At 42.0% G+C, this 16,372-nt stretch overlaps 1 protein-coding gene across 4 annotated transcripts in view; it reads right to left on the bottom strand.

Moving 5' to 3' along the window:
• The window catches only part of LOC128750579 (trinucleotide repeat-containing gene 6C protein-like), a 31,009-nt gene extending 24,636 nt beyond the window's left edge, over nt 1-6,373 (bottom strand). For all 4 annotated transcript variants that reach the window (XM_053850835.1, XM_053850836.1, XM_053850837.1 and 1 more), the window contains exons 1-3: nt 6,263-6,373; nt 2,170-2,271; nt 1,623-1,644 (exon numbers count right to left, since the gene is read on the bottom strand). In XM_053850835.1, coding sequence (XP_053706810.1) covers nt 1,623-1,644; nt 2,170-2,232 — 85 coding nt within the window. In that variant the 5' untranslated portion in view covers nt 2,233-2,271; nt 6,263-6,373. The remainder of the gene's footprint in view (nt 1-1,622; nt 1,645-2,169; nt 2,272-6,262) is intronic.
• Nucleotides 6,374-16,372: the final 9,999 nt, after the last annotated feature.

The following is a 16,372-nucleotide window of genomic DNA, read 5'->3' as shown; positions in this document are numbered from 1 at the left end:
AGTCTGGAGGGCCACTATAGCAGCCAAACACTACATACGCCTGAGTGCAAGAAATAAGGACTGACTGACTAATGCTCAGAAGGCTGCACAGCAATAAGGCCACATGACTCACTCCAGAAACTGATTTGCAGTATTGGAGCACAACTGCTGCCCTTGAGATGTTTCAACCTTGATAAAACGTCCTTTAACAGGCTAGACAAAGAAATTTCAAAACTGGTACATGCAATCTCATATTAATGTCTTTACTACTCAATAGCTTCAATTGTTTTTGAATAACTATATACACAAACAGTGAGATGATGCTGTATAAGACTCAAATCTTATGTTGGATTTTAGACTGTCCAACAAGCTAACCTACAGGCATGTGCCGCTCTGGTAAACAGGAAACGTAGGACCCTTTCTCTGCCCACGTTGCTTCAAGGAGGATTGCAAAATAACAAGTTCCAAAATTCACTCACACTAGACAGCATTCAGTACAAATAATAACTGGCGGAAAACCTGGACCGAATCAGCCAAAACAAATGCTATGTTTTTCCTTTCAAGCTAATTTTCTGGTCATTTCCCTCTGCAATTCCATGTGGCAGGTCCCAAGGTGCGCCTCTTCCCAAGCCAAACAGGAGTTGCTTTAGTGTTACTATGGCGCTCTGCGTTCTGTGGGGGCTACTGTGTGTGGATGCCTGTTTATCCTGCCACCGTGATAGCCCTGTTCTCCTAATTAGCTCCCAAGACATCAGATGAGGCTATCACAAGCTGCTTTCATCATAGTCCAGAAGAAAATTGAAGTCTGATTTAAGTAAATCAGACAGCCACTAAGGCTTGAGAACACCGCTGTTAACACTGCATACACACATATAATAATGCTAGCATGTTTTGAGACCTAAATACACACTGAACATCACTTGTTGGAGTGAACACTGGAGAAACCAGTTCACCGTTCACATGGCTTCTACTCCGTGGGTCAAAACCCAGTCATGATTATCAGCCAGGAAAGTGTTTACTTCGATGTCAGACATGTAAAAAAAAGCATCCGAGTCAGATTCCAGATACAAACACTCGAAAGCTGTCTCATCGTTGAGCAGCAGTGGGTCAAACTAGGAAAGAATATGACGCCTTTGTGACATCTCATTACCTCAAGGCGAGAAACTCAAGTCAAGGTGAGGACTCTTAATGAGTAGTTTCGAAAGAGATGCAGGAGACTTGTAAACACAAAATAACGATCACAAAGCTCCGGCCTCGGGCATAAAAGCCCTTGACAAGAGGAACTAGCTGATGCGTGAGCTGCAATCTTTCCTTGTTATTCGTTGATAACGGGGATACAAAAGGTAAAATCCTAATCGACAGCCACCAAGCTAAAAACAATCTAGCCAAACACACTTCCGACCATTAACAACCATTCGGTTTCCTGTCAGTTTGCCTCGTTGGCTGATCGTTCCTCTCACCCCTACACTCCGAGGCTCCTCTGGGACACCTGAGCAGCATCTTCACCCTCCCCACGCACCTTATTAGTCTTTCAAAGATGCCTTTTATTTCAGGAAGTTGGTATCCCAATTACAGGGAAATCTATGTTAAACTTCATGTCTGCGCTCGCTTGTGAGATGTAAGTGCAGATAAAACCGACGTACCTTTGGTTATCTGTTCGGTTGCCTGCAAAAAAAAATAATAATAAAGATGAGAATTAAAATCTAAACAATAATGATGATGGGAAGACATGAGTGAAAAATCTGTGACACGAATATGTAATGAACATGAGAATCCCTCGCACTGGAATGTTGGTCGCAGAATGGAACACAATGTTCCAGGGCACATTTCCCTTATCTAGTCGAGTCACAAAACGGGGATGCCCCTTTCAGTGCTGCAGCCCAAAAAGCTCAGAGTTGGGAAGGTAATGAACAAGTGAAGCTCAACTAGAGAAAGAGGATAGTACTCGATTTAAAAAGTATCAGCAAAAGAGGTGAATGCCCTAAAAAAAAAAATCATACATTGAAGTAGCATGGTATTTCAAGATACCTGCCCTAGGTGACCATTTCAGTTCAGAATTGGGGTACTGCATGATTTTAATTTATATTATATAGAGATAAATTCAGGATAAATGAAGTGCCTAGGATGAAGTTTACTAAAGGTAATATTTAAAAGAACCAAGGGAAGCTGGAGCACGACAAAAACATTCACCTTTAATTGAGCAGCGTCTGTCTTCTTTTTCTCTTCTTGTTTTTTCTTTTTCTTATCTTCCATCAAATGATTCTCCTCTTGTGTTCACTTGTTTTCCCACAACTGTGAAAGACAGATGACTTCATCACAATCAGCATGAAAATGAGCAACTGGCTTTCAACAGCGTCAACGTTCAAGCCTAACAAAATTGAACAAAAGTAAATAAACATTCTGCACATTGAAACCTGCTAAATTAAAATGCAGCTAATTGGACCTTGGCAGCTTGAATCTAGCAACAAAAAAGCCTTTACAACTTAAACAATCAACCTCTTACAAGCCTTCCATACCTTTCATCTTTTCACTTTGGTAACCGTGACTCGCCAAGAAAAAGCAGTCAGACGGCAGAGTAGCTCACTCACTGATGCCAATATTTGTATTCAACTCAGACTATAACAGAGCTGCCTCTACAGCTGGTGTCTGCTCAGCCAAAGTCTACATGAGCAAAAGAGGCATCTCCTTCAAACAACTCAGTATACGCTGGGGAATCAATACATTTTCCATTTCAAAATCTATAAATTCAAACCTAGTTTAATGCACAAGACTGAAGGGTGAGTGCTTCATGAATGCATTAAATTCTTATAATGACAGATGAAGGATGATCTTATCAGAAGAAAAGAAAAGGAAAAAAAGTTTCAGTTTCTGGACTAGAGAAGGAACACTGACGAGTCACACTTCACGTAGAAAAATACAGCTGAAAACGAGGATGGAGAAATCCCAGTGTTGGACGTTCCAATGCTGTTAATGGCTAGGGAAAACCCTGGATGATGTTGTTGAAGTAGGACTTTGACGTTCTAAAGAACTTCAGTTTAACATATTATAATGAATTAAAGAATAGAGGCTCAAATTTCAATGAGATAAGTAAATTTAAACGTGGCACTTCATCCTCCACGACATTGAGCTGACAAAATGTATCGCTTAATAAAGTACAATTTGACAGAAAACGTACATTAACCTGATCATTTTCACCTTCAAGCCGCAGAATCAGAAAGCTGCTGGCAAAGCAGTTGTTCTAAAAATATCCAGTGCTACTGCTTCAAAGGCATCACTGGCACTTGTGTCATGCAAGATTGGGGATAAGAGTTGCCCCAGATAACGTGAGCTGCTGTCGACACACAGAAGAGTCAACGAGGACAGGTAGTTTTGGGGAAGAATGCAGTGGAACAGAACCTCCAATTAAAAAGGAAAGTCCTCTTTGTGGTTATGCTAGGAAGGCGGTCACAGGTAATCTGTCAATAACGCTTGTCTCTGATCTGATGGAAGAGGCAGCTGTCACAGCACCAGATTAAATCAAGACAGGAACAACAAGGATGCCTAAAACAGTTTAGAGAAAAAAAAAAACGATAACAAAATATTTGTGAGGCGTAAAAAAATGGAACATTGTGGAAAACATAACCTCCTTGGCAGAGATGATTAAAGCCTTGCCACACGAGGGGAGTTGACAACTACAAACATGACATAACTTCACTGAAGGATTTTAAGTGGAGACAAATATGAAATAATGCCAAGCAAAGGAATGAAAAGCAGCAGGTCAAATTTCAACAACCTAAACCTAAAATCAGTGCTGAAAACATTGATCCCTGGTTTTATAGTCCATTCTCGTCGACTAGTAATTGCTATTATTCGGGTTTAGAAACTTAAAAGTTAAACAGAAGGAATCAATTGTGTTTGCAAACAGAACATTAAGGAAAAGTTTACACCAAAACAGACGGAGGATTTCAATCAATGCGGAGCTGTAACTGAGCAGCTATTTGTAGCAGGGAATCACCACTGGTGTTAGTATAAAGGACGCAGGTCAATAAGATGAGCGTTGTTGTGGAATTACAACGTCCTGTCAGAACAACAGGATTAGTTCACGCTTAAAACCACACAATCACTTTGCTGATATAGGAGGAAACAAAAAAGCACAAGGGAGATACCAAGGACTACATGATAAAAGCAGGTGTAAAACTGTTGACAAGAAAAGAAAAAAATGGCAGGGGCAGTGTTAGACAAGATGTGTGCGTGTCTGCATGTGTATGCAAATTTCTCGCTGACCTAAATTAAAGTGATAAAGATGAGGGGTCTGCAATTGATGGGGCTGGAGTGTTTGAATATGTGTTGGGGGAAGGGGTGCGAGACGGCAAGCATTGGGCACACAGCCAGAAATGCCATCGCTGCAAGCCAAACAAGAGCATGGTGAGCCCTGGGGAGAATGTTTGCTAGCAAACGCATCAGCAGCGCAAGTCTTCAGCAAAACACTAAGTGCTGGAACCTAAACAAGACATTAAAACGGACCAGGCCACATTACGTTTGCTATAAACTGCTGGGCAAGCAATCCAGTAGGTTTACAAAGAGTTTCATCATGCAAATATGACTGAAGCTATTCTGGGTTTGGCCACATAAATGGTCTGTGACCTGGGCCAAAGATTGGGGAAGGGAAATGAGCACTACAGCGATTCTGAAGCGGTGGACAGAACCTTAAATGACCTGTGTGACTGGACACACAACAGCCTGCAGACCCAGAGTCAGCCGGCTTTATAGAGCACTTTTACAAGACACTGTGTCATATGAAAAGTGCCAAGCTCAAGTCTGGCGGAACACTTTCCAGTATAAGTACAGAGAGATCATGTTTCACCGAAATACAAATTAAAATATTTTGTTTCATTTTACCAACAGCGGTTCCCCCAATATAACGCTTAACAAATGAGCAAGTTATTCACTTGATCGTGTGTATGCATGAGAATGAATTCTGATAAATGGCAAACATCTGTGGTGTGCTTAAAAGGTGCAAAGTTGCATTGGATTAACTCAAAAGGTTAATGACACCAAGGAAGTGCCAGTTCAAGAACTAGCTAATGGACTGAGTCAGTATGACTGTTGACAAGCACTTCGATATGAATACCAATCACCTTTGGCAGTATTAGCAGCCGTGTAGGAGACGTACAACAACTTTTCACCAGGATTTTAAAATTACTTGCATGAACAGTCTTTATTTGCAGGTTTAAATGTGTGAAACGGAAAAAAAGGTAGTGAACACAAGACGAGGTTATGACCTAAACTGTGAGGCAATCACAGTATTAAGCAGCATTTTTTTCGGTCATCAAGCCCCCTTTGGCGCCTCTGTGTGAGTACACACTGCCTCTTTCAGAGGTTTGGGGCCCCTGACCTAGCAGGGACAGAAAAGACTTCCACCCCCTTTTTCCCTTCACTGCCTCCATCTCTTCATCCCTTGCCAGGGCCCCGACCCAAATTAGGGTCTAACACATTAGTAAAACCAGTGGGCCTCACAGTTTACGTCACTCTTGCCTTCTACGTGCATCTGGGTGCTGGCATTCCCAGTCTGGACACACCGCCTCCTGCATAAACAGTCAATGCAGGCGCTGCAGCAGGAGCTCACTCAGGTTTCTCCTGGAAGTGAAGCCGCCAGCAAGGCATCATCTCTCCCATCATCACATCATTATTCGAGATTCAAACATGTTAATGGGACAGTTTAAAGCCATAGAGATTAGAAATATCACAAAGCACTCCATGACATCAATAAGCGCTGTGCATATGTAAGTTTTTGTTCCTCTCTATTCCATCCAGTAACACATAAACAAGTGAAGTAACAGCCAGTGAGAGCCAAATTCTTCACAAAATAAACAAATATGCTCATCAATAGAGATTACAAAAATGTATCTGGAATGCATTCATAGTGTTGCGGGATCCGAGTGAAGGTTAGATGCCTGTCAGATGTTGGCAGCTGCAGAACATGTTTTGGTCGGACGATCTGCACCAACATACATGTCGGCTCTGCTTCAATGCAGGACCTGCAAACCAAAACCCAGCCACTCGGACGGCCGAACACTGCCCTTGAATCCGATTAGCCGCTTATGCAAACGTTACCACCGACACAAACGAAAGCTCCTAGCATGTAGCTTCAATAAAAAACTGCGGTGAAGCGCGCTTAAACTCAAGACTACTGTCAAACTAGAGCTCTAATGTTATCCGATCGCCGTCCTTCTGCTGTCTAATGCAATTGACACAGGCATGTTTGCGTGGCCAGAGAGGCAGTGCAAGGTGGAACAAGCCCTACCGTGAATATTCAGTCAGTCGTCGTCGGTGGCGGAGGCTCTGCAGCCATTTTGTAGTAACTGACCGGAGCAGGAGCTCGAGACGCTTGAATCGATGCGAACGGGGGTGGAGGGCGGGGCTTGGCTCACACGTGACCTCCAATAACAAAACAAACTGGTGCCGCTTCCTCCTCGCTCCGCCCCCTGCTGTTGCCATGACAACTGGAGCCCCTTCATCCAGGCTTCTTGTGCTCACAACTCACGTCTCCCCGTTTCTTTTACTCAAATATGTGCTCATTTCATTTCGACAAGTAACGTTCAATTCTCATTTTTAAAATGTTCGCCTCTTTAATCACGTATTTTAACTGCACTTTGTACTTTTACCAACAGAGGGCACACTTTCAAGTAAACAAGCGTTCAAGGTTAAATAAAGGAGTAGAAAGATTTCAAGATTCATATGATACGTAATCATTCTAAAGACAAAAAATAAAACATTGTGGACACATTTAACTAAGCAGCAAAATACTTCTTTACACTACTGAGCTAGTTTTCTTTTTTGGACATTTTTGGTCCAAATGAATTACGAGTATGACAAATTATACAGAAACATGGGACATATATCAACACAACAGACAGACAAACATGCATCCACATTCTGATCCACAATAAAGCAGGTGTGTATACCCATAGCAGTCCACCAGGTAGGAGGATGGATCTCTGGTCAAACCTTCCGTCAAGCAACTTCCTCGCATAGTCACTACTTTTTTGAAGGACTCTGACAGAAGAGTGATGTATAAATAATCTCAGACCAAAACATGGTGGTAACTAAGAAGCTATGTGAAAAAGGTCAACAAAGCTATGTAAAGTTCAAACAAAACTGGGTCGATTTACTTCTACAGTTCCAAAATGATGCCTTGCACGAATCATAAAGTTTGTTTCCAGTCAATGATCTCCATTGCCGTTTGATTAAATATATACAGGTGATTTCAGCTTTTTATCATCATGAACATGGAACCATTGAATGGTGAACACCCACAATTTCTTGTGGGTGACATGGAAACAAATATGAATTTAATTACCAAGCGCAACACACTCAGGATTACAGAACCATCTGTAGTGTTGTCAGAGACATATGGATCATGATGTCACTAACATCTGGCAGCTCATGGAAATATGTATAATATTGATGGTGGTAATGCAAAATTATTCAGACAAAAGGATGATGGAGTGCGAGGGAGGAAGTGGGAGCAGTTAACGGGACACTAATCACATTTGGTGGCGAAGACGTATCTCTTGTCTAATGTGAATTATTTGTATTAATTTAGCTATTTGAACAGACACTGAAGACCCGACCCAAGCCAAAGGTCAGAAGAATTCTAAGATTCAAATCAGTGGACAATTCTTTATGTTTATCAACACCTGATCAATGTCGCAAATGTCAGCGAGGCCGAGTGCAAAACCTTGAGAGTTACAATTACAACCTTGCATCAATAGAAATACAAACACGTCCGACACAAAACCCTCTCAAGTGTCAGGAGCGTACAGTCAGGAAAAGCTGACCTCGCCATTTAAGCTGAGGATATGAGCGGCATTGATTAGTGTTCCCAGTCGATTCTAGTCTGAGAAATTCGATTACAGGGCTGACCAAGTGACCCCCCTCGTGGAAGATGAGGTTCAAGGGTCAAATTGGGATTGTAGCGTACTGTGCAGTCTGTGGCAAACAATGGAGGGGTCAACCAAAGTGTCATTTGGTAGTGAGTGAGGGATGAAACAAGAAGCCTTCACGGCACAATTAAAAATAAAGGGCAGGTGGCTGGAGGCAGTTCATGAGTGGCGTAACCGTAGATACATGAGAGATTATTGAATTTAGGAAAATGTCATTAAACTTGAGTACCTAAGCTACGATATGTTACTTGTCTAAGTTATTTCTTTTGTTTCTGACTGACACAGTCACAGTCACAGACTGAAGTGGAGTCCAACTATCAACAAATCAACACCATGGAGTGGGATGGAAAATAGTTAATAGTGTAAGTGACAAGCAAGCTAAGAAGCCATGTGTTTCACATATGACTGAGACAATTAGCTTTAAAAAGCCCTCACTGGTAACGATATTAGCATTGTGTAGTGAAACGCTCCAGAAGGGATCATATGTCACTTTACAGATGGTACAGTAATAGAACGAGCGTGCGGCAGCGTGGGTGGTCATTAGCCCCCGCGCACAGTCGACATTGTCTTTACCGACTCCATAGATTTTTATGACACACATGAGCTTAACTGCACGCCATTATGATGCGGCATGACTCAAACAAACAATTAAAATCTTCTCGTCCACAGGTCTCTTTTTAATCTGCTGAAAAGGAAAACCAACAAAAATGCACCCAAGGTCGCACGGCTGTTCTGATGGATTCCGAGTCAGCTCCGTTTGCTTAAACTGTCCCCTCACCAACAGCTTTGATTGTTTCTATTTTCATTTGCGAGAAAGATTAAAGTCCTCTGGGGTAGAGATATCAATCTGTTCTGCCATAATGAGCCTTTTCTCCTGCGCAAATAGACACTCGGGCCAACAATGGCTGCGGTCGATATTTGCCTGTCATTCATGATTATATGCACACTAACCTGGAGAGACAAGAGAAGCGAGAAAGTATTTTAGCACCAAAAATCCCCACTGCAACATACGGTACATTAATTCTGTTGGTGCACGGACATGTTGGGAGGATTAATACTAAAATAAGGGCGACACACACACACTCTCTCTCTCACTCTCCTCCCCGCAGCATCTTTGTGTCACAGTGATGAATGTCTCCTTCCTGTTAGTGACCTCTGAGGTCAGCGGCAGAGGGGCAAATGCAGCCTCGTCCACCTCATTTCACCAGCTTCTCGGGCGAGGTAACCACTCAGGCATAATTCACCGATGCATGGCCACAGCTCTAATCACAGATGGAATCAAACGGACGGAGCTGCTGGCAAAAGGGAGAGGAAGGAGATGCTCTGCTTTGTTGTTGGACCCAAGCATACGTGTCAGACTCAACACCTCAATCAAAATGTTTGTTAGTAAAGGACGTGTCAGTTTTCCTGTCAGGCCTATCATCTGTGCATGATGGGACGGGCTGCAGCAAACTGCTGACGTGTAGGTGCAGTAGCTGTCTGAGCACATGAGCCAGCAACTGTGGATATGTTTTGGTTCTTTATCTTTAATATATCTTCAAGATCATAACTTTCGCAGTCTGAGGACCAAGAATTGACTGAACAAGGGGTGATACGACTGCTTTTTTGGAGGGCCAAATCCTTTCATATCTTTCAGTGCAACAAAAGTAAAATGTACCTCACCAAAACATCTCTGATTTGTATATGTGACTGTCATGCAGTAAGAGGAAAAAGCGGCATGGAAGCTCTTTACAGTATTTAGAAATAAGCATCGCCACTAAGTAACAATTTGACAGTCAGTCTTGTCAAATACATCTTGCATGTTTTCTCTTTTCTGGACGATTAAATTGCCATTCTTATGGCTCTTTATTTGCACTGTGAAGTGTTTTGAGGACAGGCTAAGTTTTCGAATTCAGAGAATCCAATTTAAAGACGGACATGAATTATTTACTAGTTCATCTGCTCACGACCTTCAGAGCTCACTGAACAGGTTTACTTTGGAGTGAGATTAAGGATGCCATACTGTAGTGTACTGTACCATAACAGCAGTGAAAAGAAGCAAAGCTCACTCAATAAAGGAATGAAGTCTTTGCCACACATTAAGAGGACCGACAAGTCAGGAGACCTATGGAGGAGACAAATAGGATTTTTTTGACTTATTGGTTTTGAGAAAATACGTTGTTGAATATCCACATTTTCTGCTCATATACATATATACATATAGATAGCCTTTTTGTTTTCTTAAAAAATATTGTGTGCAGATGCTGCCACAAGCACAGCTCACACTCGTGTTGTGATTTGGGGAATTTGAATTTTGTTCTGTTTTGTTACCACACTGTGGCCAACCTACAGGAGCATCCAATCACCACACATTCATGACAGTCCATATTGCTAAATGCATTTTAAATAACCGAATGACACAAAAAGACATCCTGAGTCAAGCCATGACAGGTCTGATTCCTCAAGGCTTCATTGTGCTTTGGCAGCAGATAAGATAAACTGCAGATATATGAGAGAAGACTAAGTCGCTGATGTATGTTGAAGGCAGAAGACGTGCTAAAGAAGGAGTCTTAATGAATAGGTTATAAAATGAATAAAAGCAGTCATTATATTCATTCAGAAAATCTGTTAACAAGTATTCAAATGTTTAAGTGAGTGCTGCCGAATGTACACACAAAAAGAGGAAAAATGAATAGGAAAATCTATATGCACGCCACCACTTGTATGCCAGCTCTGCCTATAAATTAAAAAATAAATTATACATAAGCGTGTCATTACGCAGAGGAACCGATGACAGCGTTCTAATGAATACAGGCAGCTTTACAGTCGCCGGCATCCACCTCAGTGGAGAGATCCTATCTAGGCCACCACATCAATCTTCCTGTCGGTGCCACTATCTGTGCCTCCCCTATCATAAACAGATATATTATTCATGAATTAGCATTATTGTTCACTTAATTATTCAGCAGGTCTTAATTATCCGTCCCATAATCTATTCTGGGTCGTGGGAAATTAGACAAGGAAAGATAACGTTGTTTCAAGGGTCTTGACTCGAGTGGCGAGTTCGGCGCTTGAGCGGATTTACGAGAGCGAGTGCGCGAGAAGTGTTTTGATATCCATTATCAAAGAAAATTGATTAAAGGGGGAGTTCCAGAGCAGACAAAAGAACAGAGGAAGCCCCACATGCTTTTATATTAACGGACCATCAGGAGGAGCTTTGGAAGGTGAATAATGGTTTCTGCGACTCAACACACAGAAACATTAAATGCTCAGTTTTCTTTCATTTAAATTGTTATGTCATGTGAACTAGCAAAGGAAGCACACACATTCCTTTGCAAGTTATAAAACCTCGTTTGCTATTGAACTAGAAATGTACTGAGACAATGCATACCTCTGTCACATGATGACACATGAACACAGCATAACACAAATAAAACAATTTCTACTATACAAGAATTGACTTTACACATGGCGAAATGAATGTGTTTTGACAGGGAATCAAACTAGAGTCACCAGGTGAGATCAAAACTAGCAATGCCAGTTTATTTCATATGCAGATTATATGTGCTTATATTCATGGAAAATCTGATGCATAGCAACTAAAATGACAAAAGAAAGGACTGTAAAGCTTCATTGAGTTTAAAAAATACCTTTATCTAGAAGCAGAAGGAACAGCACTGCATCATCATTTCTCAGTCCGGCACCTCTAGCTGAGCTCTCGCTCACTCACCGCCTCCCCACTTCCTGCTACGTTCTACCTCGTCTAACCTCTTATTCTCTCCTCCTTTCCCAGTCCGAGCACATACACCACTGAGGGCCATGAATGATTCATGGCAGACCATAATGCCCCCGTTCCACTCCCCAGAGGCCGAGACAGAGAGACAGTGAGGCAGGCGGAGATAGAGAGAGAAGAGAGTCATGATAGAGAAGCTTGAGATGAAATGTGTAAAGATGCAGGACGCGTTCAGCGTGTAGCAGATTAAATGGATGTAACGGATTAATCGCACACCACCGGGATTCGGCATAAAACATTTGACAGTTTAATAAGATCTGATTTGCTGATGTAGACGTTTTCATATGGTACATCATTTCCAGCTGCTGTGAGCTGAACGTTCCCTCTGAAATAACTTCACATTGGCAGAATTCTTTGGACCAGCTCCAGAGATTCTCCAGCGAGGTGAACCCCGCCACTAAAGACTTCTAATACAAGACTAATAAAGGTGTGTCATGTCTGCTTTAACTCAAAAAAGCAGCTTCAAATAAGAAGAATGTGATTCATCCCCTTGGTCTGTTCAGATAAATAAAGTGATTAAGACATGTGTGAGTCAATGAGTTCCACTAATAAACTGCTTATTTCACCTACATCTCTGTGTTTACAGTCCCGTCTGCAGAATCACCCGTAAGCTTGGTCCTGGGAGACCAGCTAATGTGGTGGAACAGCAGGTGTGCATTAGGAATGAGTGCACAAAAACACACACAGACATAACTCAACAAACACGGCTGAGATGCTTCAGCTGAGACATGAAACATTTCCTTGGCTAAATTTCTGTTTGAAAAAAAGGTTTCCCAGGTTCCCTCATCACTCTACTTTCATCAAAAGAAAGCTAAAAAAGAAGCTAGACAGAGAATTGGTGCCGCTAGGCCATTGTTCTCAGGTCAAGTTCAAAATTTGTACAGACCACGATGTGAAGTTCCTTCAGTAGTGTAAAACTGGGAACTATTTCGTCACCTATCGTATTGCGGAGCTGGTCAACAACCCAAACAAGGATATAGGCGACTAAAACACCATGGTTTGGGAACACTTTCATACCCTTGCTAAAGTTGGTCTCAACAGGAAGAGAAGAAGAGCAACAGAAAGTACCGTAAAAATAACAAACTTTTGAGTGTTTTGATTCCCATAAAGGTGAACATCAGATAAAAGACCAGCAAGACTTTCAATTTCCATCCAGTGAACAAGCAAAAAGTAAAATCAGCACTTAGACTGGCTATTACACACCATTCTCACATCGGTGAGAGATGAGCCAGCGCAGTGAAGTCGTCCATTACCGTCCACTTGCTTCAGATTTTTTTTTCCCCATCTGAAAGTGTTCTGTTGTTAACTCAGACTCTCACTTAGACCTGACCCTGGTGGTCTTGGCTGCGCTCGGCTCACATTTAAATGCCTTTCATGCTCTTTGGGAAGCTAAGTGTGTGCGTGCGTCGGTGTGAGTTTTCCGTTCGTGTGTATTAATTCCACTGTCATCTTAACAATCTCTCCAGCGGCTAATTGCTACACTTCAATCAGGGATCCTGGAATAAAAGCTTCAAACTCTCAGTTACCACCGTACAAAGGGCCGAAGTAGAGGAGAGGAGGTAGGAGACAGATGAAAAGGAGGTGAACAGGAGAGAGAAAGGGCCAACTGTTATTATTCCATCAGGGTGAATCAGCAGGCGCACGAGGACCAGTCGCCCTCTTGGTGAACAAGTGATGAAGAGCACCTCAAATTATTACCCTCATCCTTTGGATTCCAGGATGCAAAGTATATAAGATTGTGTCCGTGGGGTAGATTCCTGAGCTAGCTTCAGTATGAAAGAAACATCAGGGAAAGAACAAAAGACCTTTCAAAGATAGTCAGACAAAGATAGTTTTAAGGTTCTGCGATAAAACCCGATAAACACATGAAAAGATAAGGACGCAAATTAGAATGTAAAAGGTAACCGGGGAAAGTGTTCTTTAAAATAAGAAGATGAAATAGAACGACACAATACAGTAACCCCCGCAAATAATGAAACTCAATTCAAATTCAAATGAGCTTCTGCAAAGCACCAAAAACCAGTGAGTCTTAATCATAGTAGGACATCAAATTCAGAGGTTTAAAGGTCGACAACTTCAGCTGCTTGATGATGTACCCTGAGTAGGTCAACATGATGGCATTTTAATCAAAGCATGTCTGATTCCGATGAGGAGAGGAAGGATTGATGAGGACGTGTCTCTTTAGTCTGGCTACAGCAGCAGATGATGAGGAGTCGCTGGGCTATACAGCACCTACAGCTGGTTGCCATAGATATCGAGAGACACCCTTATAGAATATGTCATCAGGAAAATGTCAACTGCTAAAGATAAAAACTCATGTTCTGTTCTTTTCCATGAGGTAGATGTGAGAGAAGGGGGCTTCTGGAGCGGTACTGCGCAGCTAACTGTCCCCTATAATCAACATATTGATTCCTGTACTCTGCCAGAGTCATGATCAATGATGGCAATAAAACCAAACCTAGGAGCCTCCCATGGGAGGTGTGATGCGCCTCAGGCTTGTTCACATGCACACGTGTGTGTGGTGAGACAGTCTGAACCTTCAGAATGATGAAACAGTCAGTTTGTCATTGACTGTGAACAGAATACAAACCATTTGTTTTAAAATACAAACTGCATAGTTGTTAAAAAAAACTATTTGAGCTTTGTATTAATTTAACATCTTGTCGATCAATATGCAACACATCTTAGCATTATTCCTGTGTCCAAGCTGCTGCACTTCCAACCCCACATTAAGCTCCATGATGCACTGCAACAATCAAAAGAAAATCACACTTGAATTCCAAGAATAGTGTTGATAGCCAAGGAAGAAGTGAAGCGAAGCATGTGGCCATATTAAAAACAAATAAAATACACGCATATTTCACAGTAAAGTTAATCTCGCCAAATGCTGGATATAAACATGAATTATCTGGAGCAGCAAACGTTTCTAATTTACTGTATAGGACAGCATTTGTGATTGCACCTGCCCCCACGCCTCGGTCATCATCATTATGGTTGGCGTAGCACCATTAGCATACAGTGTTGTGGAGGGCCACTGGAGACCTGAGGTGAAATATATAACACTGCCATTGTGACAGAAATAAAACCATCCTCACAGGAAAAACACAATTATGCATCTTTTAATATCAGTAGGAAATTACACAATTCCGGCCTCATTGTGACGAGCAGACGGAGATTATATTTATGGAAATCAGGTCGGCCTGGATGTGATTGGACTCCTACAGGATCATAGGTGATACTAACAGCAGCAGAAGCGAGGAATCCTTTGCTAGTAGAATACGCAAAGTTTGAATAGATAATTGCAACGAGCACAAAACACAAGGAGATAGAAGAATTAATATCCTGGTTAAAGGTATGTTATTGAGTCACTCAGAGACGCAAACATTTGTGGCTCAATCATAGGTTTTTTTATAAGCAACGTCTTCTTGTTTAAAGCCACCAAACTTTGTGAGAGCAAGAAAATACGGCTGCAGTCGAAATCAAATTCAGAGTGCTGATAAAAAAAAAAAAGGAAAACCTAAAGAGGAGAAAACACAAGAGGAACTTCAAATGCAGACATATGGGCGGGCAGACTGCAGGGCAGAAGCTGTTATATTAAAGAGCAGCAGAATTTTTCGGCTGCAGACGAAGATAACTTGACAAATCCCGACACTTCTGCTCTGGAGAGGATTGGGCTTCATTAACAGATAAAGAACCAGGGAGACACGGAGGAAGAATGAGTGGGTGGAGAAGGGGGTGACAGGGTTTACTCTTTGTTCCTCCGACTTCGCTCTCTCCTCTGTTATCTACTCGGCGGGCTTCATTTGATGCCGTGACCTTTAAGATGCGGAGACATAGTTTGACAATGAGCGCAAGTTTACAGCAGCTGACAGATTTCCTCTCCTGGCACGAGGTTCTCTTGTCTATTAGCTGCTTCTGCCGCTATTGGAAGGATGATTCGTGTTGGAGTGAAAATAAAAGTATTGTATGTGTTGTTGGTTAGACGTGGATTTGAACTAAAACTGGGTTTAAAAAAGCAATTTGATTTATACAAGTCAACTCAACAACTACTTATTTACTGGTCTGCCAATGTGTCAATAACGCTCTTTCCACCTCCTTAAATCTAGACTCCTGTGGGAGTCCTAAAAAGTTCAAAGGTCAGGCCCTCAGACACCACAGCCCAGACATGACCCCCGACATCATCACCTTCACCGCACTCTGATAATCAATATGGCTGGCCTCCAAAGCCTTTATTGTTGGTCTCATTTTACAACACGTTCATTGAATTACAGAATCATGAAAGCTTTGTTTTCTACCTGCTGTTAGAGAGAGCATCTACCAGTGTTATCGTAGCTCTAAACAGAGCTAATGAGGTCACCACATATTTCAAAAGTCAGAGCCAAGCTCAGATGATAGACTGACTGCTTTTCCCAGACCACTTCAAACAGTTTAGACTGAGAGATACCAGGAGAGTTCCAGTCCAAATTGGAGATAATGTCCGAGCTGTGGCATTTAACAAGGTCTCCTGGACATGTTGGAAAAGCTCCAAAGATAGCCAGTCAGGCAGAGACACTCTTTTCATCATCAGTAGCTCTAATCCGTTCTTAAGGCAAAAGAATGAACCAAGTGTGACCTCTTCATTTATCCCAGGGTTCCCTGCAGCACTATATCGCCTTTGACTAAGTCCTTTACCCCCCAAGTAACACCATCAATGTAA

Source organism: Synchiropus splendidus, chromosome 19, assembly GCF_027744825.2.
Source record: "Synchiropus splendidus isolate RoL2022-P1 chromosome 19, RoL_Sspl_1.0, whole genome shotgun sequence".
NCBI classification, from domain to species: domain Eukaryota; kingdom Metazoa; phylum Chordata; class Actinopteri; order Syngnathiformes; family Callionymidae; genus Synchiropus; species Synchiropus splendidus.
This window is presented reverse-complemented; position numbering and strand designations above follow the sequence as displayed.